This window comes from Littorina saxatilis, linkage group LG13, assembly GCF_037325665.1.
Source record: "Littorina saxatilis isolate snail1 linkage group LG13, US_GU_Lsax_2.0, whole genome shotgun sequence".
Taxonomy (NCBI): Eukaryota; Metazoa; Mollusca; class Gastropoda; order Littorinimorpha; family Littorinidae; genus Littorina; species Littorina saxatilis.
Genome location: NC_090257.1, coordinates 38,512,182 through 38,539,128, shown reverse-complemented (window position 1 = coordinate 38,539,128; position 26,947 = coordinate 38,512,182). Strand labels below are relative to the sequence as shown.

Genomic DNA, 26,947 nt, shown 5'->3' with positions numbered 1-26,947 from the left:
CTGGGCCCAATGATAAGTGGAACTGCTCCGCGTCCACCTTCGACGAGTACAAGCCCCACTTCCCGTGCGACCTCATTCCGCAGTGTGTGAACATGATCGACGAGCGCGACTGTCCGTATTTCAGCGAGGCCTGCGGTCTGGGCTACGTTACCGTGGGAGACCAGTGCCTCTTCTATGACTACGTGAAGGACTACGCTACGTGGCGCGAGATAGAGTACCTCTGCGAGAAGCGAGGAGGCCGCCTGGCCAACCTCAGGAGCTACGAGGATCATCAGACCTTCATCAAGTATTTGGAGCCTTCCCTGGACACGTGGATCTTCTGGAAGGTTGTGGTCGGTCTTCACACCACGACGTCTTCTATGCCCAGAATGTAAGTTTGAGTTACACTAGTGAATGGCTGCCCATTGTATGCGTATAGATGTATACTCTGGTCTTGCCTTGGACGCGTGTATCGCCTACAAGAGCGTGGTCGGTCTTCACTCCGTGGAACTTCATCTTTCCTGCCTAGAATGTTAGCTTGGGTCACAGCGATGAAACAGTGCTGTATTTCATGGTATCTCAACCTTCCTAAGGTTTGTGCCCTGGAGTCTTCCATGGATACGTGCATCTTCCACAAAATCGTGGTCGGTCTGCACTCCACTTCAGCATATATATATGGCAAAGAAATAGTAAATCAAATGAAGATAGCTTTCAAATAGTGTTTTAACGTAGTGATCCAAACCAACTTAGACGTGACTGTAATGACTGGCTAAGAAGTGTTTTGTTGTGACAAACAGCAGCTTCCACATCCGACAATTCACAGTTTTGTCAGCCATGGGTCTTTATATTAATTGTTACTGCTGACGATAAAGATGTTTCACGCATACACTCCGAACAGAGGCGGTTCAAATGAGTTAAATTGAGAGCTTTAAAACCATCTCTCTCTCTCTCTCTCTCTCTCTCTCTCTCTCTCTCTCTCTCTCTCTCTCTCTCTCTCTCTCTCTCTCTCTCTCTCTCTCTCTCCCCCTCTCTCTCTCCCTCTCTCTCTGTCTCTCTCTCTCTCTCTCTCTCTCTCTCTCTCTCTCTCTCTCTCTCTCTCTCTCTCTCTCTCTCTCCCTCTCTCTCTCTCTCTTTGTGTGATAAGGGAGGTTAGAGAGAACCGGACGTATTTCAGTTCATCTGATGGACTGAATGGCTAATCGCGCCTCTGCGTTCTTGTTTTAATTTGACATTTGTGTCACTGTGCCAGGTATACGAACGAGGTGCAGCATTCCGACGGAACGATCGCTTTCTACAGGGCAGCCGATAACCTCAATTCCATTCCGAATGCCTGTGGCTCCATCAACCTGCAACCACAAGATTTATCTTATCTCAGCTTCATCAGACTCACATACTGCTCGTCCGTAAGCAGAGGCCATCACTACCTGTGCGAGACCGTAAACCAAATTAGAGATGAGGGCCTCTCAGGGAAAGAGAAGAAAAAAATTGAAATCCCGCCACTGTCCTCTTTTTCCAATGTCACCTCCACCTTATCTCCGGTCTCGCTCGTTCAGTGTCCTCTCGGTCATGCCACGCGAGACTTCCTGGCCTGTGACGCAAAGACCAATTGCTGGTCACGTGATGGGAATGAATGCCGCGCGCCTCTGACGCCACTTCCGCCTTCCTACGCATGCGCTAATGGCGGGGAGCGCGTGCCTTACACGCTCGTCTGTGACTTGCAGCCCGACTGCAGCGATGGCAGTGATGAGAGTTTTTGTGTCTTCCCTCCGTGTGATCTTCAGGATCCCTTTCATTGCAGCAAACAACAGGTCAGACTGCAGGACATTCGCTACTGTGGTACAGTAAACCCCCCTTTCAGTTAAAGCAACAACAAAAAATTACCCCCAAAAATAAAACAAATTAAGACCTCTTCCCTTTTGAAACATTGCTTTTTTGAGATTTTCTGTTCATAACCTGTGTAAATTTACCCCCATTTGAAGACTCCCTCCTTTTTACGACCTGAATTTCTCAAATTTATGGAAGTTTTACAAGGGGGGGTTTCTTAAAACCACAGACTTCGGGAGAAAAAAAATCAGGTCATAAAGCAGAGGTTAAAACAGAATATCTGTCATACCAAGATTTGTACGGGAAGGGGATACTGGGGTATGTAAACAGGGGGTCGTAAGAGAGAGAGAGAGGGGGGGGGGCGGCGTTTCACTGTAAGCAGATTCGAGTTAACCGCAATCTTCCTTCTCATTGAACGTGTGATGATACAAAGTTTTGTTACGTAAATGTTGAACTTACAGTAGAAAAACTCAAGCGTGTGCGAATATCAGCTTTCGGAGTATATGTCACAGGTTGAGAAACAAAGAAACAGCAATGATAGGTTATTGGAACGTTTAATTATTGCCAGAAGAAAAAACAAGAGGCGAAGCCTTCAAGGCTCACGTAAGAAATCGACGAACAGTAACACAAACTCAATCACTCCGTCACACATACACACACACACACACACACACACACACACACACACACACACACACACACACGCACACACACACACAGTAAGCATCTAGGTGAAACTGTGCAAGAAAGCGAGACCCTGGATCTGCCAAGTAGTCTCGGCCCGCTCACAATAACAATGACCGAGACTTTCAGTAATTCCTTTGCGTGACGTCTAACCCTCTTACGTCATAATGTGACGTCTTCAAATAGTTTCTATCACACACGTCAAACACTTTTGACCGAGACTGACGTAATCCATAGACTCGGAAATGTTAAAGTTTCTATCACACACACACACACACACACACACACACGCACGCACGCACGCACGCACAGACAGACAAAGTTTATCATCGCATAGGCTACACTTACGTGAGCCAAAAACACGTTACATTTACAGTAAGTCGACTCAGTGTTTTTTAAGCGGACAGACAGAAAACCACTCATGATACAAATTATGAACTTATCTCAAAATCGTCGACGACACTCGCAAGGCTGCTCCCACAAGCATATCAAAAAAGTTTAATCTCTGCTTATGCTGCTATCGTTGCAGTGTGTGCATCGAGAGAAGGTGTGTGACGGGCAGGTCGACTGTCACAACCAGGTGGATGAGGACCTCTGCTCGACGTCGATGGGCCGGTCCTACGTTAGCCCCAGTCCCCCCGCCGTCGTGGAGCTTCTCCGTTCTGGGGAGTTCATCATCACCAAGATGAACAACTCTCAGCCAGGACCCCTGGGGTCTGCGTCTTGCCCTGAGACCCACTTCCAGTGTCCCGGTTTGTTCTGTGTAAAGTTACAGTCCGTGTTCATTTGTTTGGTTTTTTGTTTTGTGTGGGGTTTTCTGATTGTTTGTCTATCTTCGGCTGTTAATCTTGTTTTGCCTTCTGATTTCCGACCTGTATGTAGGCGTATGTGTCGATGTGTGCGTGTGTGTGTGTGTGTGTGTGTGTTGTGTGTGTGTGTGTGTGTGTGTGTGTTGTGTGTGTGTTGTGTGTGTGTGTGTGTGTTGTGTGTGTTTGTGTGTGTGTGTGGGTGTGTGTGGTGTGTGTGTGTGTGTGTGTGTGTGTGTGTGTGTGTGTGTGTGTGTGTGTGTGTGTGTTAAAAACTGTATACAAGGTGTGTTTAAAGACACACTCCTACTGAACACAGTTCGGCACACCATCCCAGATCTGTCCAGGCTCTTACATGGCACAAGACCATCCCTCCACTTGGTCACATACCAGGAATGCACAGCCTTGATGCTCTATGAGCAGCATGGCAATTTTCATTGATGAAGATTTTTTTTAAATTGTACTTGCACTGCAGTGACTTCTTCTTCTTCTTCTTCTTCTTCTTCTTCTTCTTCTTCTTCTTCTTCTTCTTCTTCTTCTTCTTCTTCTTCTTCTTCTTCTTCTTCTTCTTCTTCGTTCATTGGCTGATACTCACGCGTTCACTCATGTTTTCACGAGTGGGTTTCTACGTGCATGACCGTTTTTACCCCGCCATTTAGGCAGCCATACGCCACTTTCGGGGGAAACTCATTGACGAAACGCTGTCTGTCTTTCAGGTGATGGTTACTGCATGCCAGGGTACCTTCGCTGCAACGGGGTCTCCGACTGTCTGGGGGAAGAGGACGAGGCCGACTGCAACACATACACGTGTCCAGGCCACTACCGCTGCAGGGGCTCCATCAGCTGTCTGCATCCTCACTACCTCTGTGACGGGATCTACCACTGTCCGCAACACGACGATGAGTTGCTGTGTGACCTTGACTGTCCTGAAGGCTGCACGTGCTATGGACAGGCGTTCTTCTGTCGCAGACCTTTCCCTGCCCGAAGCTTCCCGAGGATTCGTTACCTCGATGGCCGTGCCTCGGGGATTCGGATCCTAGACCTTGAGGAGAACACCTTGTTGATCCATCTCAACTTGGCGGAGAACTGGCTGACAAGTGCGGAAGGACCAACGTTCCCCAACCTTCGTAAGCTCGATTTGAGCGATAATAAGATCAAAGGGTTCTATGTGTACGACCTGGGTCGGCTGCCGCAGCTTGAGACTCTTGTCCTGTCTGGAAACCCTTTGGTGCATTTGTTTGAGTCGGGCAAAAGACATGCGGTGGTAAACGTCATCTTTCCTTGGACAAGCACGCCACACACTATACTCACGACGGCATACCAAAGTGGTAGTTTCACATCAGAAGACATCGACACCACGGAATACCTAAATGATCTAAATGACACTAGCACTGACGAAAACAGCACTTCAGAACGACGTCACACCATGTCCTTGTCAACGGAATACCAAAACGACAAATTTAAAATAACAGGTACGGAAACCAGGGCATATACTTCGGGAGGCGTTGACACAACGGCATACACATCAGCAGGCGTCGACACCACAGCATACACATCGGCAGGCGTCGACATCACGGCATATACATCGGCAGGCGTCGACGACGCGGCACACACATCTGCAGGCGTCGACAACACGGCATATACATCAGCAGGCGTCGACACCACAACACACACATCGGCAGGCGTCGACACCACAGCACACACATCGGCAGGCGTCGACATCACGGCATATACATCGGCAGGAGTCGACACCGCGGCATACACATCGACAGGAGTCGACACCACAGCACACACATCGGCAGGAGTCGACACCACAGCACACACATTGGCAGGCGTCGACACTACGACATACTCAACATCAGGCGTCAACACAACGACAAATACAACGGCAAGCGTCGACACTGCGACATACCTAAATGGCAGCAGAACGAACGAGAATAGCACTTCAGATCCCGTGAGCACTCCAGGACTTCAGACTAGGTTGTACTCAACAGAATGGGCTAGCGTTTCTGCTCCAGCAAACAGCTCTGAAGTCAATGAAACATCCTCAGACGAAACTGACGAGCTTGGCATTATGCCATCCTTAAAAACTCTAGACCTATCAAGAGTCAAAATCAAAGTTCTGGACGTGAGCTTTTTCTCTCTGCTACCCGACCTACAGATTCTCAATTTATCAGGGAGCGAAGTGGACAGTATAATAGGTGATGGGTTCAACGCTCTGACCCTGCTCCACACACTGGACATCCGTGGCTGTCCGCTAACACATTTTCCGCCAGACATGTTCTCTGGCTTGCAGAACCTTCAGACGGTCTACTCAGACAACTTTAAGCTTTGTTGTCCGGCGCTGTTGCCTATTGGGTTCAACTTGCAAAACTGCTTTGCTCCGACTGACGAGATTTCATCGTGCGAGTCTTTACTGAGGTCCAACGTTTACAGAACCTTCCTGTCCGTCTTCGCTGCCATGGCCTTGCTCGGCAACTCGGCCAGTTTCATCTACCGCGTGTTCCTGCAGAAGAAGAAGCGCTTGTTGAGTTTTGATGTCTTCGTGGCTCACCTCTGCGTTGGGGATTTTCTGATGGGTGTGTACCTGATGGTGATCGGGGTGGCGGACCGTCTTTACCAGGGAACTTACCTGTGGGAGGACAACACCTGGAAGAGCAGCGCTGCCTGCAAGATGGCAGGGTTCCTGTCTCTGATGTCCAGCGAGGTGTCGGCTATGGTCATCGTGCTCATCACTGTGGATCGCTTCTTGGTACTTCGCTTCCCCTTCAGCCGGTTGCATTTTGACTCCCGCTCAGCGCAGATAGCTTGCCTCGGTGTCTGGGCTGTGGGGTTTATCGTAGCTGCTGCCCCTCTAGTGCCTGTTTTGGAGCACTGGAAGTTCTATGGCCAGTCTGGAATCTGCATCCCCTTGCCTGTGACCAGGTCGGACTTTCCGGGCCACACCTACGCCTTTGGGGTGATGATCCTCGCAAACTTTGCTCTCTTCATCATCATCGCGGCTGGGCAGATCGTCATCTATTGGTCCATCCACTCCAACTCTATGTCGTCCAGTGAAACGACGAGGAAGTCACATGACATCACCATCGCTCGGCGGTTGATCACCGTGGCCATGTCGGATTTTTTGTGCTGGTTTCCGATTGGTCTGCTGGGTCTGCTGGCGGCGACTGGGACTCCCATCCCTGGCGAGGTCAACGTTGCCATGGCCATCTTTGTCTTGCCCTTCAACTCCGCCCTCAACCCTTTCCTCTACACTCTCAACCTTGTCTTGGAGAAGCGACGCAAGGCGGAAGAAGAGAGGATCAAGAAACGCCTGATGTCACAGTTCAAGTCCATGGTCAGTGACGACAAAACCATGTCCTCTCAGTTTAATCACTGAGGGGCTCCTTGACATTCTTCAGATTCAAAAAGATGGTAGGGTTTTTGTTTTTGCCTGCGAGTCGTTGGAATCTGGGATGTTCTCGGCGTTTTATGTAAAATTCCCACCAAATTGTTTTGTTTTCAGTTTCTTTTTGTTATTTTGTTTTACTTATATAGTCCATGATCAAGGAATACAAAACCATTTGGTATGAAGATATTCACTGAGAGGCTCCCTGACATTCTTATTGCAGGGTTTCTCCCATGCGATTTGATTTAATCTTGGCGTTTTACTCATTGTCCCCGCATGTTTGGGTTACTTTTAATCAATTTGGAGGTTGGTCAAGGGGTCTAAATATTCATTAGACTGACAAGATCCGATCCTTTGAAATTCATTCGGTTCACGATATTCAAGAACCTGTTTTTGTACCTGTTTTGATAGCTTGAAAACGATCAAAGCATCGTGGATGAGCTTTTGTCGCGTGTTTTGCAACTTAGTGTAAGCGGATTTTACGACGGTACAATTAACAAGCAATGAAACAGGTGTGAAGTGATATTGTTCTTTCTGCTAAAATCAGGATTTTGCTATTCCAGTTACGCATTACTATTCAAGAATATGTTGTTAAATTAAAGATAATAAATGGAGAAGTTGTATTGAAGAGTTTCCTGAACGAGCGTACATGCGTGCGTGCGAGCCGTACGTGTGAGCGTGCATGTTTGTGTGTGTGTGTGAGTGTGTATGTGTGTGTGTGTGTGTGTGTGTGTGTGTGTGTGTGTGTGTGTGTGTGTGTGTACGTGTGTGCGTGCGAGCGTGTGTGTGTGTGTGTGTGTGTGTGTGTGTGTGTGTGTGTGTGTGTGTGTGTGTGTGTGTGTGTGTGTGTGTGTGTGCCAGTAGAGAAACCGGATAGTGAAATAAGATCAAATCAGCAAACACACAAAATAAACGAACAAACAAATAACCGTCCTAGAATAGTCTAGTGCATGGCTTTTGACCAATTCATTTTTTCCAGATGTGAACACAAACATTCAAATCATGTGTCAGTTTCTTCACCTCATAATTATTTGGTGCTCTGTAACAAGTCAGGTATATCGATCAGTGTTAGAATTTGTTATTTGAGTCAAATTTGCCGAAATAGTCAAAATAGCTGAGGCTTTTTTTATGAAAGTGTCGACAGTCCTTGACGTCAACTCTACAACCTCCATCCACCCCAACCCATCCCACCTCCACCCCCACCAGTCACACGAACTTAAGTAATAGACTTGCAACGTGTACCTGTCGACATTAAGTTCCTGAACAAGAGTATTCCGAAAAAGAAAAAGAAAACTCGAATTAAGACAGTTTAATTTTGAAATTAAGTTCGATCGCTCCTGACTATGCTCCGCTGTTTTGGCGAACAGTGCAATCAAATCACCCTAAGAAGCTAAGCCGCGAAATGAGAACATCAAACTTATCGGGTGGACTCTTCGAGAGCCGCTGGACTATTATACCAGGAATGTTCTCGCACTAGATACATTTATCGATGTGGTATTATTGATTAAAGGCTGCAGTAATACACTCCAATCATTATTAGTTCACTGTGACTGACAGGGGGGGGGGGGGGGGAACTCAGAATCTGTGTGTTTCTTTGTTGTTGTTGTTGTTGTTGTTGTTGTTGTTGTTGTTGTTGTTGTTGTTGTTGTTGTTGTTGTTCAATACTGATCGTCCGCCACTTTATTCTTTTCCTAGAAAAAGCACATGTATAAGTTTATCTTGTTGTGCTCCTTTATCATATCATAAATTCCACGGCCCACTTTGTAAACATGTCTATGAATAAAATACCCTTTAAATCACACACGCACACACAAAATGTACTGACACGTGGAAAAGAACTGAAGTGACAGCAACGGCAAAGAAAGGACACGTACTAACCATTGCACCCGGCGGCCTTCTTGTTCTGTCGTTCATGGGCTGAAACTCCCACGGTGTTTACGTGTATGACCGTATTTATACCGCCATTTCGGCAGCCATACGGCCGCTTTCAGGGGATGCATGCTTGGTTTTGTCTACTATGATCAGTAACCCACCGAACTCTGACATGGATTACAGGATCTTTTCCGTGCGTATTTGGTCTTGTGCTTGTGTGTAATTGAAGGGGGGTAATTAAGGCACTAACAAGTCTGCACATTCGTTGACCCGGGAGATAGGCAGACTGATACCATGGTTATGGATACACTGCCCCAAGTCGTTATCCTGAATGTGACATGTTTTCAAGGCTAAGAGAGGAAAGATAGTTGTAGGCCCCACAGCCTTTGAGAACGTCAGTAATATAAGGGCTGCTCAATAATAATACACACATTTTAAATCCGAATACACTCTCTGCAATCTTCTATACTGATTGCACAAACAAGATTCAATGCAGAAGAAATCAGTTAAATACTGCTGTTTCCTACATTTCGAACCTGTATAACTATAAGAATCACATTAGGGGCCTAGTTTCCCCCAGGCTTCTGAAATAGACCTTTCTTGCTTTTAGCGTGTTAATATGCAAACATTCAGTCCAACAGTAAATACTTATTTAAACCATAGACCTATGTAACCGTGTGCCGAAACACTACGATCACCTCGGGAAGCGAAGTGCAATCAAACAGGTTTGAAAATGTTAGGGCTAATTTCTTAGCCCTATAAAAACTGTTATGCAAACCCGAAGGTTTCCATGAACATACAGACAATCGGAAACTACCACACCCTATCACAAACAGATTTCCACAAACCACGGGTGTTGACTTTAAAGGCCAACAACTCGGGTGCAGAGTCTGCTGTGAAAGGAGCGGCAGCCTCCCCTGTCACAATCGCCCCCGTTTGAAATGAACTTCGTCCCGAAGTTCCGAACCGGGAGACCACTGTCCATCCCAAGTTCGCAGAATAGGAACAGCACGAACATGTTCAGTGGTCATATTATGCCATTACCTGAACATATCATGCCGAGTCCCATCCCTGCTCGCAAGCGCCAGATGTAACCGTGTGCCGAAACACTACGATCACCTCGGGAAGCGAAGTGCAATCAAACAGGTTTGAAAATGTTAGGGCTAATTTCTTAGCCCTATAAAAACTGTTATGCAAACCCGAAGGTTTCCATGAACATACAGACAATCGGAAACTACCACACCCTATCACAAACAGATTTCCACAAACCACGGGTGTTGACTTTAAAGGCCAACAACTCGGGTGCAGAGTCTGCTGTGAAAGGAGCGGTAGCCTCCCCTGTCACAATCGCCCCCGTTTGAAATGAACTTCGTCCCGAAGTTCCGAACCGGGAGACCACTGTCCATCCCAAGTTCGCAGAATGGGAACAGCACGAACATGTTCAGTGGTCATATTATGCCATTACCTGAACATATCATGCCGAGTCCCATCCTGCTCGCGGCGCCAAATGTAACCGTGTGCCGAAACACTACGATCACCTCGGGAAGCGAAGTGCAATCAAACAGGTTTGAAAATGTTAGGGCTAATTTCTTAGCCCTATAAAAACTGTTATGCAAACCCGAAGGTTTCCATGAACATACAGACAATCGGAAACTACCACACCCTATCACAAACAGATTTCCACAAACCACGGGTGTTGACTTTAAAGGCCAACAACTCGGGTGCAGAGTCTGCTGTGAAAGGAGCGGCAGCCTCCCCTGTCACACCTATACTGTTCAAAAAAAGAAACGCATAGCTTGTAATATTTGGTTAATTTAGTTATATGGCTACAAGGATATCCACCAAACTCCAGAAAATGTTTATCTGGTCGTCGACCTTTCTTCCATTGCCACAAGTGAGCTCTGCACGTGACGCATGCGTTATCAGTGGCTACAATGTCAAAATTGCTCATTTGGCATGACCACTCGTCATGCTTCAGTGTAATCTCGTGAAACTCGGGGAATATTGAGCTCTCACCATGTCTTCCAAAACCCATAAAAGCGGATTGTTCGCCACAAAGAAATCAGACGACAATTCAGCGACGAAAGATGGCCCGATTGAGCAGAGAAGACCGCCAAATTGCATTGGGTCGTTTACAAGCAGGCCAAAGTCAAAGTGCAATCGCCAGGCACTTCCACGTGTCCCAGAGCACCATCAGTAGACTGTGGGTCAGGTTTCAAGCCACTGGCTTCGTTGCTGACTTGCCACGAGCGGGAAGACCAAGGGCGACAACTGCTGCTCACGACCGCTTCATACGGCTCCGCCACCTCCGGAATCGTTTCCTGTCGGCCTCATCTTCTGTCCAGGCTCTCCCCGGGCCACACCGATTATCGGACCAGACCGTGCGGAACCGCCTGCATGAAGCTGGTTTGAGAGCTCGCAGACCTCACAGAGGAGCTGTCCTCACCCGCCGTCATCGCCAGAACCGAGTGCAGTGGGGCAACCATGCAGCACCTTCGCTGGACCGTCCGGAATCACTGGAGACACGTGTGGTTCAGCGACGAGTCCTACTTCCTGCTCCAGCGACATAATGGTCGGAGGAGGGTCTACCGGAGAGTAAACGAACGTTACGCGCCCAACTGTGTGGATGAGGCACCCGTTCATGGTGGTGGAGGCGTCATGGTGTGGGGGGCGATCAATACCGCTGGAAGGAGCACCCTGGTGCACGTCCAAGGGCACATAACTGCCCAGCGATACGTGGAGGAAATTCTGCGCCCACACGCCCTTCCTCTTCTGGCTGACCAGGATGCCATATTCCAGCAGGACAACGCTCGCCCGCACACAGCACGACGCACCACCCAGTTCCTCACCGACCACCATGTCCAGGTGCTTCCCTGGCCATCCATGTCGCCAGACATGAACCCGATAGAACACCTCTGGGATGAATTGGACAGACGTGTGCGCAGGCGAGAAGAAGCGCCGGCAAATCACCGCGATCTATTGCAGGCACTTCAGGAGGAGTGGGACACCATCCCACAGCAAGATATCCGGCATCTGATCCAGTCCATGCCCAGAAGGTGCCGGGCAGTTGTTGCTGCTCAAGGCAGTCACCCCCCCTACTGACTTGACAGCCTCGGCACCCAATCGTATTGATTGACTGATTGATTTGAAGATGCAAATGAACTGTGTGTGCATTCAACTGTGTCCATACCAAATTTCAAACAAATAATCTAAATATTGGATTTTCTGTTAATTTTTTCGAAAAATAAAACAAATTTGGCAAGTAGCAACTATGCGTTTCTTTTTTTGAACAGTATATATTAGGTCCCTGTTTAAACCTATGAACATACAGTCATAGCAGTGGACAATGCGAGTCACAGCGACACAATAACTGAGTCAGTCAGTTTTGGGTCGAGCTTCAGTCAGCTTTTCAGCTCGGTAGAACCATAGATATCCCTTGACAATACACATCTATGTCAGAAGTAGGGTGTGGGAAATCAGAGATACGAGAAGTAGGGTGTGGGAAATCAGGAATACGAGAAGTAGGGTGTGGGAAATCAGGGATACAAGAAGTAGGGTGTGGGAAATCAGGGATACGAGCACAAATGTCATTTGCACATTCATTGTTGTTTTTATGACAGAACATCAAAGCGTATTTGGTAATTTCTAAGCTAGCTACTTCTTATGCGTGCAGTCCTTAAGCACACACACACACACACAGACACACGCACACACACACACACACACAGACGCACACACACACACACACAGACGCACGCACGCACACACATACACACACGCACAAGGCACGCACACACACACACACACGCACAAGACACACACACACACACACACACGCAGAAGGCACACACACACACGCAGAAGGCACACACACACACACACACACACACACGCACAAGGCACACACACACACACACACACAAATGAGAAAGGATAAAGGGTATTGTTATAAACAGGTAACAAAGCAGTGGAGAGTTCAACTAACCCTTTAAATAATATAGCATGTCAGACAGGCTCATTGGCAAAGGTAAAACAGCCCAGACAAAAACAAACACATGTGTGAATAAGATTAGGAAATAATTGCAGATCCAGTGAACCTTAGCTAGAACCCACCTTCCGAAGAATCAGCTATGGCTGTCACAAGAATGTTGAAGATATCGGATGGACAAAGATCACAGATCATTCTTGGATTTTCTGTAGGCTTCTGAAACGACACAAATAGAAGATGTGCAAATTACATGACGCTGACTGTTGGTGATGATTGATTTTGCATTTTGGGGAAAAGGGTCTTGGTTTATAAAGTCTTGATAAATCGACGCAAAACGTGCAAGGCAAACACAGCAAACAAGAGGCGAAGCCATCAAGGCTCACGTAAGAAATCGACAAACAGTAACACAAACTCAATCACTCCGTCACACACACACACACACACACACACACACACACACACACACACACACACACACACACACACACACACAGAGAGAAAGAGCATAGGTGAAACTGTGCAAGAAAGCGAGACACTAGATCTAGATCTACACGACTGCCAACTAGTCTCGGCGCGCTCAAAATAATAATGACCGAGACTTTCAGTACTTCCTTCGCGTGACCCTCTTACGTCATAATGTGACGTCAATGTAATGTGACGTCTTCAAATGTTAGAGTTTCTACCACAGACATACACACGCACAGACGCACGCACGCACGCACAGACAGACAAAGTTACGATCGCATAGGCTACACTTACGTGAGCCAAAAATTGCTGCAGTGCTACAATACTGTCCCGATCATGCATGGTGCTCACACTTTTTTCCTTTTTTTTTTTAAAGACACACACTGACGAATTAATTCACTGAAGCATCATATGCCTCCACGACGAAAATTGCTACATTATACAGTACTACATCCCTAGGGATGTTGCTAGGGTTAATTTTTTTCGGTTAATTTGTGGAAATGATAGCGCGAGCATAACAGTCACGGTCATTTTCAGAGGTTTAGACAGTCACAAATTCGTCAGCGAACGTCAAACGACACCCCAGGAGCTGTATTCATTGGCCAGCAACACAATCGGTTAACTGCAGTTGAACGAGTGAAATGCGATAATCTGACAAAATTGTATTTCATGAAAAAGCCGGATTTCAGTCGGTCGACTGTGCCTTTTCGCGTGGGGAGTTGCCCATCACAGTGTTGCCCTCCCCATGCAAGCACCCCCTTCGGACAACCGCTGTCGGGTAACAAAGCGGTGGTCAGACTGTCAGAGTGACCACCGCGAGCCAAACAAACCGGCTCCTAGCCTTTAAAGGTCCTTGTCTACATTTTTGTACAGAAATCGGCATTTGACCATTGAAATACTGAGTCTATTCCCTACAAATATCAAAAATACACCACCCTTTGATTAGGAAGGACGAAGCCAGGGTAGCCGATTGAAAAATTATTATAGTAACTCAACGTAGTAGGATATCCTTATTTGGCAAATGCCGAGGGCAAAACTCCTCTCGAATACCGTGCATTTCGTGCGTTTAAAAAGAAAACCGTGGACAGCGCTCAAATACCCAGTGTCAAATTGTTGCTGTGACTGTGTGGGTGTGGCTGTCAGCATAGTAAGGATAGTGACATGAATTTGATTGGTCGATATTTATAGTCAAAGCACATGCTCTCTGCACATGGAAATCAAAACATTGGAAGTGTTACTAACACTTCTCAGAAATAAAAACTTTTTTTACATATATTTTTTTTGCTATACATTTTTTTTCCCATGGTTCATTCATCATCTGACATAACTTTTCAGCGAAATCTAACCAAAAGATTATTGAAAAAAAAAGCAAAAATGTAGACGACCACCTTTAAAAAAAAAGAAAAGTTACGGTCACTCAAGCAGACTGTCAAACTAACGTATACCAATGTACCAATATTTTATAGCTTCTATTCTTATACAAACAACTGTCTGGTGCATTCAGAACCACTTACTGGTTGGATTCCTTTTCGACGGGCGCAGTGGCGTGGTGGTAAGACGTCGGCCTCCTAATCGGGAGGTCGTGAGTTCAAATCCCGGTCGCTGCCGCCTGGTGGGTTAAGAGTGGAGATGTTTCCGATCTCCCAGGTCAACTTATGTGCAGGCCTGCTAGTGACTTAACCCCCTTCGTGTTTACACGCAAGCACAAGACCAAGTGCGCACGGAACAGATCCTGTAATCCATGTCAGAGTTCGGTGGGTTATAGAAACACGAAAATACCCAGCATGCCTCCCCCGAAATCGGCGTATGCTGCCTGAATGGCGGGGTAAAAACGGTCATACACGTAAAAATCCACTCGTGCTAAAAAAACATGAGTGAACGTGGGAGTCTAAGCCCATGAACGAAGAAGAAGAAGAAGAAGAAGAAGAAGAAGAAGAAGAAGAAGAAGAAGAAGAAGAAGAAGAAGAAGAAGAAGAAGAAGAAGAAGAAGAAGAAGAAGAAGAAAGAGAAAGAAAGAGAAAGAGAAGGAGACGGAGAAGAAGAAGAAGAAGAAGAAGAAGAAGAAGAAGAAGAAGAAGAAGAAGAAGAAGAAGAAGAAGAAGAAGAAGAAGAAGAGGAGGATTCCTTTTCTACGTCGGTATACATAAAAACGGTAAAATACCGGAACGTACCGATCAGGGTTTTTCTCCAGAGCTGTGTACGTGTACCAGGGGAAACCATGTTACGAAGTTGACATTTCTTTACTTTACTGAGTCCTTTTAACCATACAAATTGATTTCATTTGTAAGAACTGGTTCCATAAATATCCTTGGCCTGCAGATATAAAATAGAAATAGATGCACATTTTATGTGTCTACTAATTTGTGAATTACACGGGGTTTTAAAGGACATCAACTTTGTAACATGGAAACGAAAGATTGTGACATGGATTTGAACATTATTATTTTAGATCAAAAAGACAAAAATATATATACTATGTTTTGTATTACATGTCTGTATCATTATCTAATTTGAGTATTACTGAAAAAAGTACAGAGAATACATTCTAGGTGTCATTTATTAAACGTTATACTCATGTAAAGGTCTGACAATGCATGTCACAAAATGGTCCACAGCTCTGGAGAATAACCTATCAACTGATCACGACTATACGCTTAAGAATAAGAATAGAATAAGAATACTTTATTATCTCAGAGAAATTCAGGCGTGGTACATAACAATAATACAAACAGGACATTGTTTTACATAAGACATATAGCACTATATAACAGGGCAGGTTATAAACACACCTCCCACATACCTCTCTGGCCATTCCTTGCATTGTGCTTACGCATTCAGTCATGAACACATCCATGTCTCACTTGCACATCGCACACATGGACATTTTTATTCGCTCAATAGTTTGATGTTGGCTCTGCAGTGTCTAATGTTTTATCCCCGAGTACGCAGTTGGAGGGTCCGGCAGACTTTAATTGTGTGTCTGTCTGTGTATCTGTCTGTCTGTCTGTCTGGACTTAACAGCTTATTGCTGGGAAACTACTGGGCGCAGTTCGTTCAAAAGTTGATACACTAACTTGATAATAGGTCCGATTGATCGTATTAAAGTGCGTCTAAACCCTCCAAACAAAGTTTTGAGTGTGTGAATAGGGTTTCCAGTTATGGCATTTTTCGGCACTGAAACCGCTCAGCGCTTTGTCGTTCGCAAGGAAACGCCCACCGACATGCGAGCTAAATTTGCTGATCCGGACTTTGCCGAGAAAACCCGAGAACTACCGAAGCGCCAGCTGGTAACTTGTGACGTACTGAGGGGAACAGAGCGAAATGGCGGACACTCGTGGTGCAGGCAACTTGTGGAACAACAATCGCGTTGTACCGTATCAGTTCGAGCCTCCAGCACAAGAACATGAGAGGAATGTGGAGGAAAATAATCATTTTGCTGACAACAACGGCGTATATCGCCTTGGGAACACAGACTGGTGAGTAACGAATTCACGTTTACCGTGTAGATCTTCTTCTTCTTAGTGATAGGTAGCCAACATCAGCATGGTGATGAATCTGCTACGCTTGGGTGATGGTGGTTCCGGTCTATTGCTTGGTCAGGGGTGAAGTTCAGGGGGGGGGGGAGGTTGGGGGTAGGGAGGGGGGGATGATGGGTCAGTGGAGAGTTGCCAGCCTGGCCTGAAAGGATGCCAGGGATGGCGCTGTGGCAGTTTCTACAGGCAGGCGGTTCCACTCTGGAATGGTGCGCGGGAAGAATGTTTTCTGCCTGTAGGCTGTCCTAGAGTGGGGGATTTCGTAGGACAGAGCGTGGGTCTGCCTGGTCGTGCACTTGGGTGGGCTTGGCTTTGGTGCGTGGTTGCTCTTCACTGCGACAATTAGGTCGTGGTGGACTTTGTAGAAGGTTGTTAGTCTCGCTCGCCTCCGTCTGCTCTCAAGCGTAGGCCACTCAAGGTCTTCGAGCATGTTGTTGACGCTGGAGGTCTGGCGGAAGCGATGCGACACCCATCTGGCTGCTCTTCTTTGGACCTTTTCGAGAGAGGCACTGTCTTCAGCGGTGTGTGGGTCCCATACTGGGCTGGCATACTCTAGGATGGGTCGTACTAGTGCCTTGTATGCAGCCGCCTTGGCCTTCTTGTTGCTGAGCTTGATGTTACGTCTAGCAAAGCCAAGTGCTCTGTTCGCCTTGGTGGTGATGTTGGCGATGTGGGTGTTCCACTTCAGGTCTTTGGTCAGGGTGACGCCGAGGTACTTAGCCTGGGTCTCCTCCTGGAGTTTCTGGCCGTGGAGCTGGTACTCGTATGGTAGGGTGGTACGGCGTCGGGTCATGTGTACGGTGGTGCATTTGGCAGGATGGAATGCCATCTTCCACTTCTGTTCCCAGGACGCCAGTCTGTCGAGGTCTGTTTGGAGGTTTTTTTGGTCCGCTGCTGTCTTGACGTCAGCATGGCACGCTGTGTCGTCGGCAAAAAGTCGCGCAGTCGAGGTCAGGTCTGACGGGAGATCGTTTATGTACAGCAGAAATAGCGTCGGCCCGAGCACGGACCCTTGAGGAACGCCACTTTCCACTGGAGCTAGCTCTGAGATGGCCCCGTTGACGACGACGGACTGCTTCCTGTTGGCGAGGAAATCCTCGACCCAGGCGTTGACTTTCCCACCTATGCCGTACTGACGGAGTTTATGCACGAGTAGACTGTGGCTGACCTTGTCAAACGCGCGGGAGAAATCCAGCACTAGAAGGTCCACCTGGTGCCCTTGCTCAAGCGCGAACGAGGCCTCGTCGACAAGCCCTAGCAGCTGGGTCTCGCATGATCTTCCCCGTCGGAAGCCGTGTTGTTCAGGACAGAGTATTTGGTGTTGTTCGCAGTAGGTGAGGATGGCGCTCACAATGATGTGCTCTAGGAGCTTGCAGGGGATAGATGTGAGGGAGATTGGACGATAGTTCTCCGGCCTGTAACGCTCCCCTTTCTTGAACACTGGTGTTACATGGGCTAGCTTCCAGTCTGCTGGTACCACTCCCGATTTTAGAGAGGCCTGGAACAATAGTGTTAGCGCCGGTGCAAGCTCCGTCGCTACCTCTTTCAGGACGCGGGGGCTGAGTTGGTCTGGCCCACTGGCTTTGTTGGGGTTCAGATTGAGTAAGTCATACGATGATACGAAGGCGAAAGTCTCATTGTTTACGTTTCTAGCGGTGTTTTTTTCTTTCTGAAGAGAGCAGTGGCAAGTTACATTTTTGGAATTAATCTTATTGTTTCTTTCAAGTGAAATCTAAGAATACTTCCCACGTGTGCACATTCACAATACTTAGTCGAAGAATGGAGACGAATGATTCAAGTGAAGTTTGTGCTACTTTCAGGTGTGAATGTGGCAACTGTGTGGTGATGGAGAAAGTGGAGGAATGCAACTGCTGCACTGAGTCTACTAAAATCATGGAGAAGCTGAACAGTCGCAGGTATGTATATCTTTTCACTTGGCATGTTATTGGTTTGGAAGAATGAGGCTATCATTATTTAATTTTATTATAACATGTTATGAAAAGAGCAAAGGGAAGGTGTGACTCTTTTGTAAATTTAACATATATATAGATGTAGAGGTTAATGGCTATTCATTACTAGTACATGTACTAGTCTGTAAAGCCTTTAAACTTCATCGTGGCGTTTAGAAGTTTAATTCTTATACTTAATTTATAGTTAAAAATAAGTAATAACAATAGTGTTATATTTGCAGACCTCTCAAAAACCCTGGCATTACATGCATCACGCAGCTCCCAGCCTTTCAAAGCGTCTGCCTGAACACAGATGTGCTGGAGACAGCATATTACCAGTACCGACAGGAGCATGGCACTTTCCAGGCTACTCTTGAGGAGTAAGTGATAAATCTTATCTTTCTTTACCAAACATGTGCTTTTTAATTTCATGAGTTGGGATTAACGTTATTTCTACTTGTGACATTGTAAAAGCTATTCTGGAAATTCTAAAATGTTGTGGCAGACACTTCTAGGTTTGTTCCACATGACATACAAACATATTCATCCATTCATTCACACGCCTGAAGAAGAAGGTGACAGAAGATTGATTGTTTTAATTAGCAGGTGAAAAGCAATCCTTGATCTTCGTCTCTTAATAAAATTAATGACAAAGTTGGAAGTTGGTCAATTACAAAAACAAGGACAACAACAATCAAATTATAAAACAAACAAACATGTGCAGAAATAGTATACACAACACTCATCAGTATCAACAGTAAAAATGAAAATTGTATCCTGAGATCTTTCCACACTGAAGTCCACAAGTGAATCAGTGTTTATACTCTTTGTGTGAAACAAGATAAACTTAATGCTGGAAAGAAAACACCATTTTTGGAAATATCTTTATTAGTTTATTAACATAGAAGTGAGGTAAAATTAAAGATTTACAGGGATCTTGTCATGAAAGACAATATCACACATACACGCACACACAACCATGAAACAAGCCATTCCCTCATTAGTCAATCCTGTATACACAAGGAACAAGTGTTCCTCCCTCCACTCTCCACACATTTTTTAAGAACCCTCTGCTGGAGTACACAACAAACCCTAATGTCACAGATTCTTTTTTTTATTTTCCAGGAAGTACCGCTACATAGGATACCGACAGTTGGTGAGGTGGTGTCATGGTGTCCTAGGGAGGAAAGTCAGGATACCTCTACCTTCATGTGCGGTACGGGCCATCAGAAATGCATTTCCTTCCGAGGATACTTACAGAGGATTTGAGTGGCCCGAGCTTCCATGAAAATAGTAAAATGAAAATGTATGTTTTAATTAGAATAAAATGCATCACTTATAAAATAAAACAGTAATCCCATTCAAGTGAATTTTGTTCTGTATGTGGTTGATGTCAACAGCAGTGGGAAAATGTGGGATCAGTTAATTAGGGTATCTTGTACTGTAGGTTGCAGCAGCTTTTTCTCTGAATGGGTGGTGGTATGCAGCGGCCAAAGAGTCAGGTATGTCACGAAATTTCGCAGGGAGAGAAGTTTGTGAGTCCCCTGGATTCTCGGTCAGCTTCTCAGAGATGTTGACACAGTCTTGACACGTAACCTGTAAATGTAACGATGAATAGCTCAGGATGAGATAGTCGTGAAAAGACATTATCAGTACTGAACCAAGTTCAGTTTTTATGCTTGCAGAAATGCATAAACTAAGAAGAATGCTGCAGTTATAGGGGATACCCAACTGGGAAAATATTGATAGTCTGTAAATGTAATCTTTCTCTCTGTGCCTTTTCCCCTCTGCAGTTGTGTGTGTGTGTGTGTGTGTGTGTGTGTGTGTGTGTGTGTGTGTGTGTGTGTGTGTGTGTGTGTGTGTTTACATACTGTGCACATTTCCAGAATTCTGAACAAAAATATGAGTATGAGAAAAGATTAGTATCTTTACTTGTGTGTGTGTGTGTGCTAAAAAACAGCAGTCTGCAGTTACCCTGCGTGTAACTTACCGTAAGTTGGTGGCCCTTTGGACTTTCTCACACTGTACTCTCCTTTCTTTGCTTTTGGGAATAATAATAATAATATAATAATAAATGAGCATTTATATAGCAAAACATCATAACTTTACAATTATGCTTTTTGCGCTTGAAACATTTAAAATTAAAACACAGTTATACAAATAAAACATGATATGCACCGATTCCTTTTCGTCTATAAAATTACCTCGTCGGTCAAGGCATATCAAAACCATGAATAAAAAAGGTAGTGAAAAACAAGGAAATACCAGCTGAATACCCTTAATCAAACAAAACATGTTATCAACAATACTGAAAACAACCCTAGATGTTCATATACATTATCACATGTGGATTTCCTTCCTCGATCATCAAACGCATCACCTATGTCCCCATTTTCATTGTAATGCAGAGCTGCAAGGAACAGCCTGAAAACACGACAACAATTCAAAGGCACTGAATCAATGACTTTCAAATTCAAAACTTGTATACATTTATACATGTATAACCTCATATATTATAAACTAGAGGAATACCCGGCTTCGCCGGGGTGAATCGCGAGACAGAGACAGACAGCGTGGCGGTTCATCACAATCACCTCTGCAGGCGAAGTCCTGTCAAACGGGATTGAGAATTTTAGAGCTTATTTCTTAGCCCTATATTATCTGTTGTGGCTTCTCAAATGCCAGAACATACAGACAGACAAAAGCCGCTAGACCCCATCACAAACAGAACTCTACAATCCACAGGTTTTTGCCCACACACACACACACAAACACACACACAGAGAAGCCGTATATATATATATGTATATCTATATCTATAAATATATAGAGATAGGTGAGAGTGTATTTTTCGCGTGGCTATAAATTGATTCGACCTTTTCACTTTGACAGTAAGAACAACTTACGGGTGCAAGGGAAGCGTTCTGGACAGCGCAGTGACATTCTAAAAATAGTAACTCAGAAACGGGAATTTGGGGTGAACGGCGCGAGACAGAGACAGACAGCGTGGCGGTTCACCACAATCACCTTTGAAGGCGAAGTCCTGTCAAACGGGATTGAGAATTTTAGAGCTTATTTCTTAGCCCTATATTATCTGCTGTGGCTTCTCACATGCCAGAACATACAGACAGACAAAAGCCGCTAGACCACATCACAAACAGAACTCTACAATACACAGGTTTTTGCCCACACACACACACAAACACACACACACACAGAGAAGCCGTATATATATATGCATATCTGTATCTATAAATATATAGAGATAGGTGAGAGTGTATTTTTCGCGTGGCTATAAATTGATTCGACCTTTTCACTTTGACAGTAAGAACAACTTACGGGTGCAAGGGAAGCGTTGTGGACAGCGCAGTGGACAGCGCAGTGACATTCTAAAAATAGTAATAGTAACTTACAAACGGGAAAGCCACACGAAGGAAGGGAGATAAACGCCAAACACTGGAGAAGATAAGGAAGAGTTACTTATAATGGTGAAATGAACACAAAAAGCAAAATCAGTTCAGCGCTGCGCGCTGAGAGCACGTGTTGAAATATCTCATCGATGATATTGTGTCCGGGGTGTAGCTGAATACGGTGTCCAAATTTGAAAAAGATCCACCGAGAACTTTGGCGTTGTGATGTGGTGTAGCGGCTATGGTGTGTCGGTATGGGGGCCCGGGTAGCTGAGGTGGAACCAAAATAGCTGAGGTGGAACCAAAATCGGTTCAGCGCTGCGCGCTGAGAGCACGTGTTGAAATATCTCATCGATGAGGTTGTGTCCGGGGTCTCTCTGAATAAGCCCACCAAATTTGAAGCAGATCCATCGAGAACTTTGGCCGTGCATGGCGAATACACAAATACACAAATACACAGATACACAGACACACAGACACACAGACACAAGTCGTATATATATATAGACTAGAATGAATACCCGCTTCGCCGGGTAGCCGGCTTCGCCGGGAAGAAGTACTTAGAGCCGTACGCCGGCTTCGCCGGGTCCGAACAATGGACCCGCCAAGTTTAGGTCCCTCCCAGATTCGTGGAATGGGAACAGCACGAAAATGATTCAGTGGCCATAATGCCATTCCTGACCATATCGAGTCCCATCCTTGTCGACGAATGTAACCGTGTTAATCACCTTTGGAGGCGAACTCCACTCAAACAGGACTGAGCAAGTTATGGCTTCTCAAAGGAAGGCCAGTACATAAAATTACGTTAAAATTAATATTAAAAGTCCTACGGTTTTGAGCCATTAAGGACTTGAGTGTTTGTCCGCTTTCAAAAAGAGGAAAGAAAGAAACAAAAAATAAGGAGAGGAGGGCAGGGGGTGGGGTTGAGTTGATAATGCTCTGTGGAATTTGTTAAAATGAAAAGTAGTTAAGATGTTTCTTGGTAAGAATTATAAGTCTGTATTCTATATCTTGAATAACGGGCTTGTAATATTATTTTTTTTTTATTTCAAATCGAGTTAAAAATTACACAAAAGCCGCCAGACCACATCACAAACAGAACTGAAGAATGCACAGGTGTTGCTCATATAGAGACACACACACACACACACACAAAAAAACACAGAGAAGCCGTATCTATAGAGAGATAGATGACAGTGTATTTTTCGCGTGGCTATAAATTGATTCGACCTTTGCACTTTTACAGTGAGGATAATTTACGGGTCCAATTTACGTTCTGTACACTGCGTTGACCTTCTAAAAATAGTAACAGTAACAGAACGCCGGGAATATCCGAAGACGCTCAGCGCAGTGGACAGCGCAGTGACATTCTAAAAATAGTAGTAACTTACAACTGAACGGGAAAGCCACACGAAGGAAGGGAGATAAACGCCAAACACTGGAGAAGATAAGGAAGAGTTACTTATAATGGTGAAATGAACACAAAAAGCAAAATCAGTTCAGCGCTGCGCGCTGAGAGCACGTGTTGAAATATCTCATCGATGATATTGTGTCCGGGGTGTAGCTGAATACGGTGTCCAAATTTGAAAAAGATCCACCGAGAACTTTGGCGTTGTGATGTGGTGTAGCGGCTATGGTGTGTCGGTATGGGGGCCCGGGTAGCTGAGATGGAACCAAAATAGCTGAGGTCGAACCAAAATCGGTTCAGCGCTGCGCGCTGAGAGCACGTGTTGAAATATCGACCAGGTTGTGTCGTGTCCCGGGTCTACCTGAATATGCCCACCAAATTTGAAGCAGATCCATCGAGAACTTTGGCCGTGCATGTCGAACACACAAATACACAGACACACACACAGACACACAGACACACACACAGACACAAGTCGTATATATATATATAGATACTAGAATGAATACCCGCTTCGCCGGGTAGCCGGCTTCGCCGGGAAGAAGTACTTAGTGCCGTACGCCAGCTTCGCCGGGTCCGAACAATGGACCCGCCAAGCTTAGGTCCCTCCCAGATTCGTGGAATGGGAACAGCACGAAAATGATTTAGTGGCCATAATGCCATTCCTGACCATATCGAGTCCCATCCTTGTCGACGAATGTAACCGTGTTAATCACCTTTGGAGGCGAACTCCACTCAAACAGGACTGAGCAATTTAGAGCTTATCTCTAAGCCCTTTTGAACTGTTATGGCTTTTCAAAGGAAGGCCAGTACATAATATTACGTTAAAATTAATATTAAAAGTCCTACGGTTTTGAGCCATTAAGGACTTGAGTGTTTGTCCGCTTTCAGAAAGAGGAAAGAAAGAAACAAAAAATAAGGAGAGGAGGGCAGGGGGTGGGGTTGAGTTGATAATGCTCTGTGGAATTTGTTAAAATGAAAAGTAGTTAAGATGTTTCTTGGTAAGAATTATAAGTCTGTATTCTATATCTTGAATAACGGGTTTGTAAAATGATTATTTTATTTTATTCAAATCGAGTTAAAAAGTGGAACCTTTCAGGATCACCAATAAAACCAAATAGATGAGCAAGTAAGAGGAACACGAACAATAAATCTCAAAACTTTTTACAAATAAAAGGATTAAGATGTAAGCCACGAAGGCCGTGGTAATAAAAACAATATGTACAGTTTGGCGACTAGTGCGCAAATAATCCTGGGGACTCAGACCATGGAGCTGCATATGGTCATATAAGGTTTTAAAGGTAATTCTATTTGTAGCGCATGGAGCGAAAATGTGTTGAAATGAATAGGGTTCTCCACAATGGCAGGACTTGTTAAAGATATGGAAGCGGCAGCCGCCGGCACGGAGGCGTCTGAAGATAGTGAGGAGGTTTGTTGGGAGATCGGGGTGTAGATCGTTCATATCAATGGGTTGATGGGACAGAGATATTACGTACTGACTTCGAATGAGTTTACGGATTTTACTGTAGAACTCGGTTACTGAGTAGCCGATGTTAGTGTTAGCTGGGCTAGATTCTGCCGCTTCTTTGGCAGCGACATCCGCCAGTTCATTTCCCCGGACCCCTACGTGAGAGGGGACCCAGAGAAATGATACGGATGTGCCGGATGAGATTAACTGGTGACATATAAAGAGGATTTCTCTTTGTAGCTCTGCCCGATTTGATGTGTTTCGATGCAGAGCTTGTAATGAAGAGCGCGAGTCAGAGCAGAAAACTACCGCACGCGGTGTGACTGGGAGGTCATTTATGAAAGTGCATGCCATGAGCAAGGCAAATAGCTCGGCTGAGAATATGGAGATGTCTTTATTAAGAGTATATTTCCTTGATATTTTAAGATCTGGGATCACAAAGGCGCAGCCAACGCTGCCGTCTGCAAATTTGGATCCGTCAGTAAAGACTTTTAAATGCTCCGAGAATTTGTAGTTTAGGGTTTCTTTTGTAACAGTAGCTAGGTAGACGGGGTTATCTTTTTTGGTGGTATTATCTTCACTGTCGTATATGATAGTAGGGGTTTCCTCAAGCCAAGGCGGGTAGGAGGGCGGGGGGACCCTGGCCAGCTCACTGACCTTCACCCCGCTATCGGCTAGAATGCGGTTTACTGTGTCGGATAAGGGTAGCGTTTTGGCCAAGAGTTGAGTGCTATGTTTGGTGTTGGCCTCATAATTTTGGTGCTGAGGAAAAAAGTCAGTCAGGACCTCGCAGGCAGAGTTCTTTACCGCGTGGGCTCTGACAGCATACTGAGCTGAACGGAGTTTTATCTCATCCACAAGGGGCAGCCACCCACACTCGCTGTAGACTCGACTCTTACTCGCTTGTTGGGAGAGTCCCAGAGCTATTTTGAGCGCCCTGCACTCTATAATAGCCAGTTTTTTCATGAGCGCCGGGCGCGTCGCGAAATAAGCTTCGCACCCGTAAAGGAGGCGGGAGCGAATTAATGCCCGCACTACCTCTGTGACACACTTACGTCCTCTGGCCCAGGATTGGGACGCCAGGTAGCGTATGATATAAAGATCCTTGTTGGCTTTATTGATCAGATGTTCGATATGACTGGTCCAGTTAAGTCGGGTATCGATGATAACGCCGAGGAACTTAACTTCTGAGCTCGGTTTGATAATATCACAACCTATCTTTATACTGCAGTTCCTGTACAGTTGTCTACGGGAGACAACAAGAAAGACTGTTTTATTTGAGGCTAGTTGGAAGCCGTTGGTGTACATATATTGACAGAGGTTGTCGATTTTAGTTTGGTAAGAAGATAAGTCAACAGTGTTGGTAACTCTGTTATGGCGTGGTCTATTAGTGTCTATTAAGGCGAGGTCGTCCGCATACAGAAGTACACTGGCACCGTCAACCTTAACAGAAGTAATGTCATAGAGCATGATGCTGAATAAGTTTGGCGCGATGATACTGCCCTGGGGAACCCCCATGTCCAGCGCATGGGTTTCGGACACCGAAGAGCCCACTCGGACAGACATCTTGCGATTGCTGATGAAGTTTTTGATGAATTGGTACATGTGGCCAGAGACACCGATTCTGCCGAGTTTTAGGAGTAGACGAGCATGCCAGACGCTGTCGTACGCAGATTTAATATCAAAGAAGGTTCCAAGAAGAGAATTATTACTATGTGCCAAGGTCTTTTTGATTTTTTCAGTGACGTGCACAATGTGGTCCGCACACGAACGACCTTGCCTAAAACCTGCCTGGCATGTAGGAATGATATTGTGTTTATTGAGGTGGAACTCCAGCCTCTGGTTCACCACACGCTCAAAGATCTTGCTGAGGTGGGGGGTTAGTGATATGGGGCGGTAACTGCCAGGTAGATTGCCCGGTTTTCCGCTCTTCAATACTGCTACTACTTGTGAGTCTGACCACGCTGCGGGGATAGTATCCTTTAACCAGCATAGATTGAAAAACTGAGTGAGCAACTTAACAAAGTTAGGTGGTAGATGTTTTATCATGTGATATGATATTGGGTCTAAACCTGTGGATTTTTTGGGGTCTTTCACAGAAGAGATGGCGTTTTGGACTTCTTTTGCCTTAAACATGCAGTTTATAGGCAACTGGTTGTCATCTGGGGGGTAT

The 26,947-nt window shown here is 45.5% G+C and overlaps 2 protein-coding genes and 1 long non-coding RNA gene across 3 annotated transcripts in view; all 3 read left to right on the top strand.

The window, feature by feature from the left end:
* The window catches only part of LOC138946145 (G-protein coupled receptor GRL101-like), a 7,591-nt gene extending 301 nt beyond the window's left edge, over window positions 1–7,290 (top strand). The window contains exons 1-4 of the mRNA XM_070317653.1: window positions 1–370; window positions 1,229–1,787; window positions 3,017–3,239; window positions 4,010–7,290. The exon at window positions 1–370 is cut by the window's left edge and continues 301 nt beyond it. Of these exons, the coding sequence (XP_070173754.1) occupies window positions 1–370; window positions 1,229–1,787; window positions 3,017–3,239; window positions 4,010–6,672 (3,815 nt within the window). The 3' untranslated portion in view covers window positions 6,673–7,290. The remainder of the gene's footprint in view (window positions 371–1,228; window positions 1,788–3,016; window positions 3,240–4,009) is intronic.
* LOC138945672 (uncharacterized) overlaps window positions 1–26,947 on the top strand; it is a 52,943-nt gene that overhangs the window by 10,238 nt on the left and 15,758 nt on the right. The gene's annotated exons all lie outside the window — the stretch shown is intronic.
* LOC138945671 (uncharacterized) lies at window positions 18,299–19,853 on the top strand. The gene is made up of 3 exons (XM_070317161.1): window positions 18,299–18,455; window positions 18,731–18,868; window positions 19,614–19,853. The coding sequence occupies exons 1-3, from the start codon at window positions 18,319–18,321 to the stop codon at window positions 19,774–19,776; spliced, it is 438 nt and encodes a 145-aa protein (XP_070173262.1). The 5' UTR covers window positions 18,299–18,318; the 3' UTR covers window positions 19,777–19,853.

Bases quoted from the DNA above. Each gene is read 5' to 3' on its own strand.
- LOC138945671 (XM_070317161.1), top strand. From the start codon at position 18,319: ATGGAGACGAATGATTCAAGTGAAGTTTGTGCTACTTTCAGGTGTGAA. The intron at 18,456-18,730 runs GTATGTATATCT...TTATATTTGCAG, and splicing joins GAGAAGCTGAACAGTCGCAG to ACCTCTCAAAAACCCTGGCA. The intron at 18,869-19,613 runs GTAAGTGATAAA...TTTATTTTCCAG, and splicing joins TTCCAGGCTACTCTTGAGGA to GAAGTACCGCTACATAGGAT.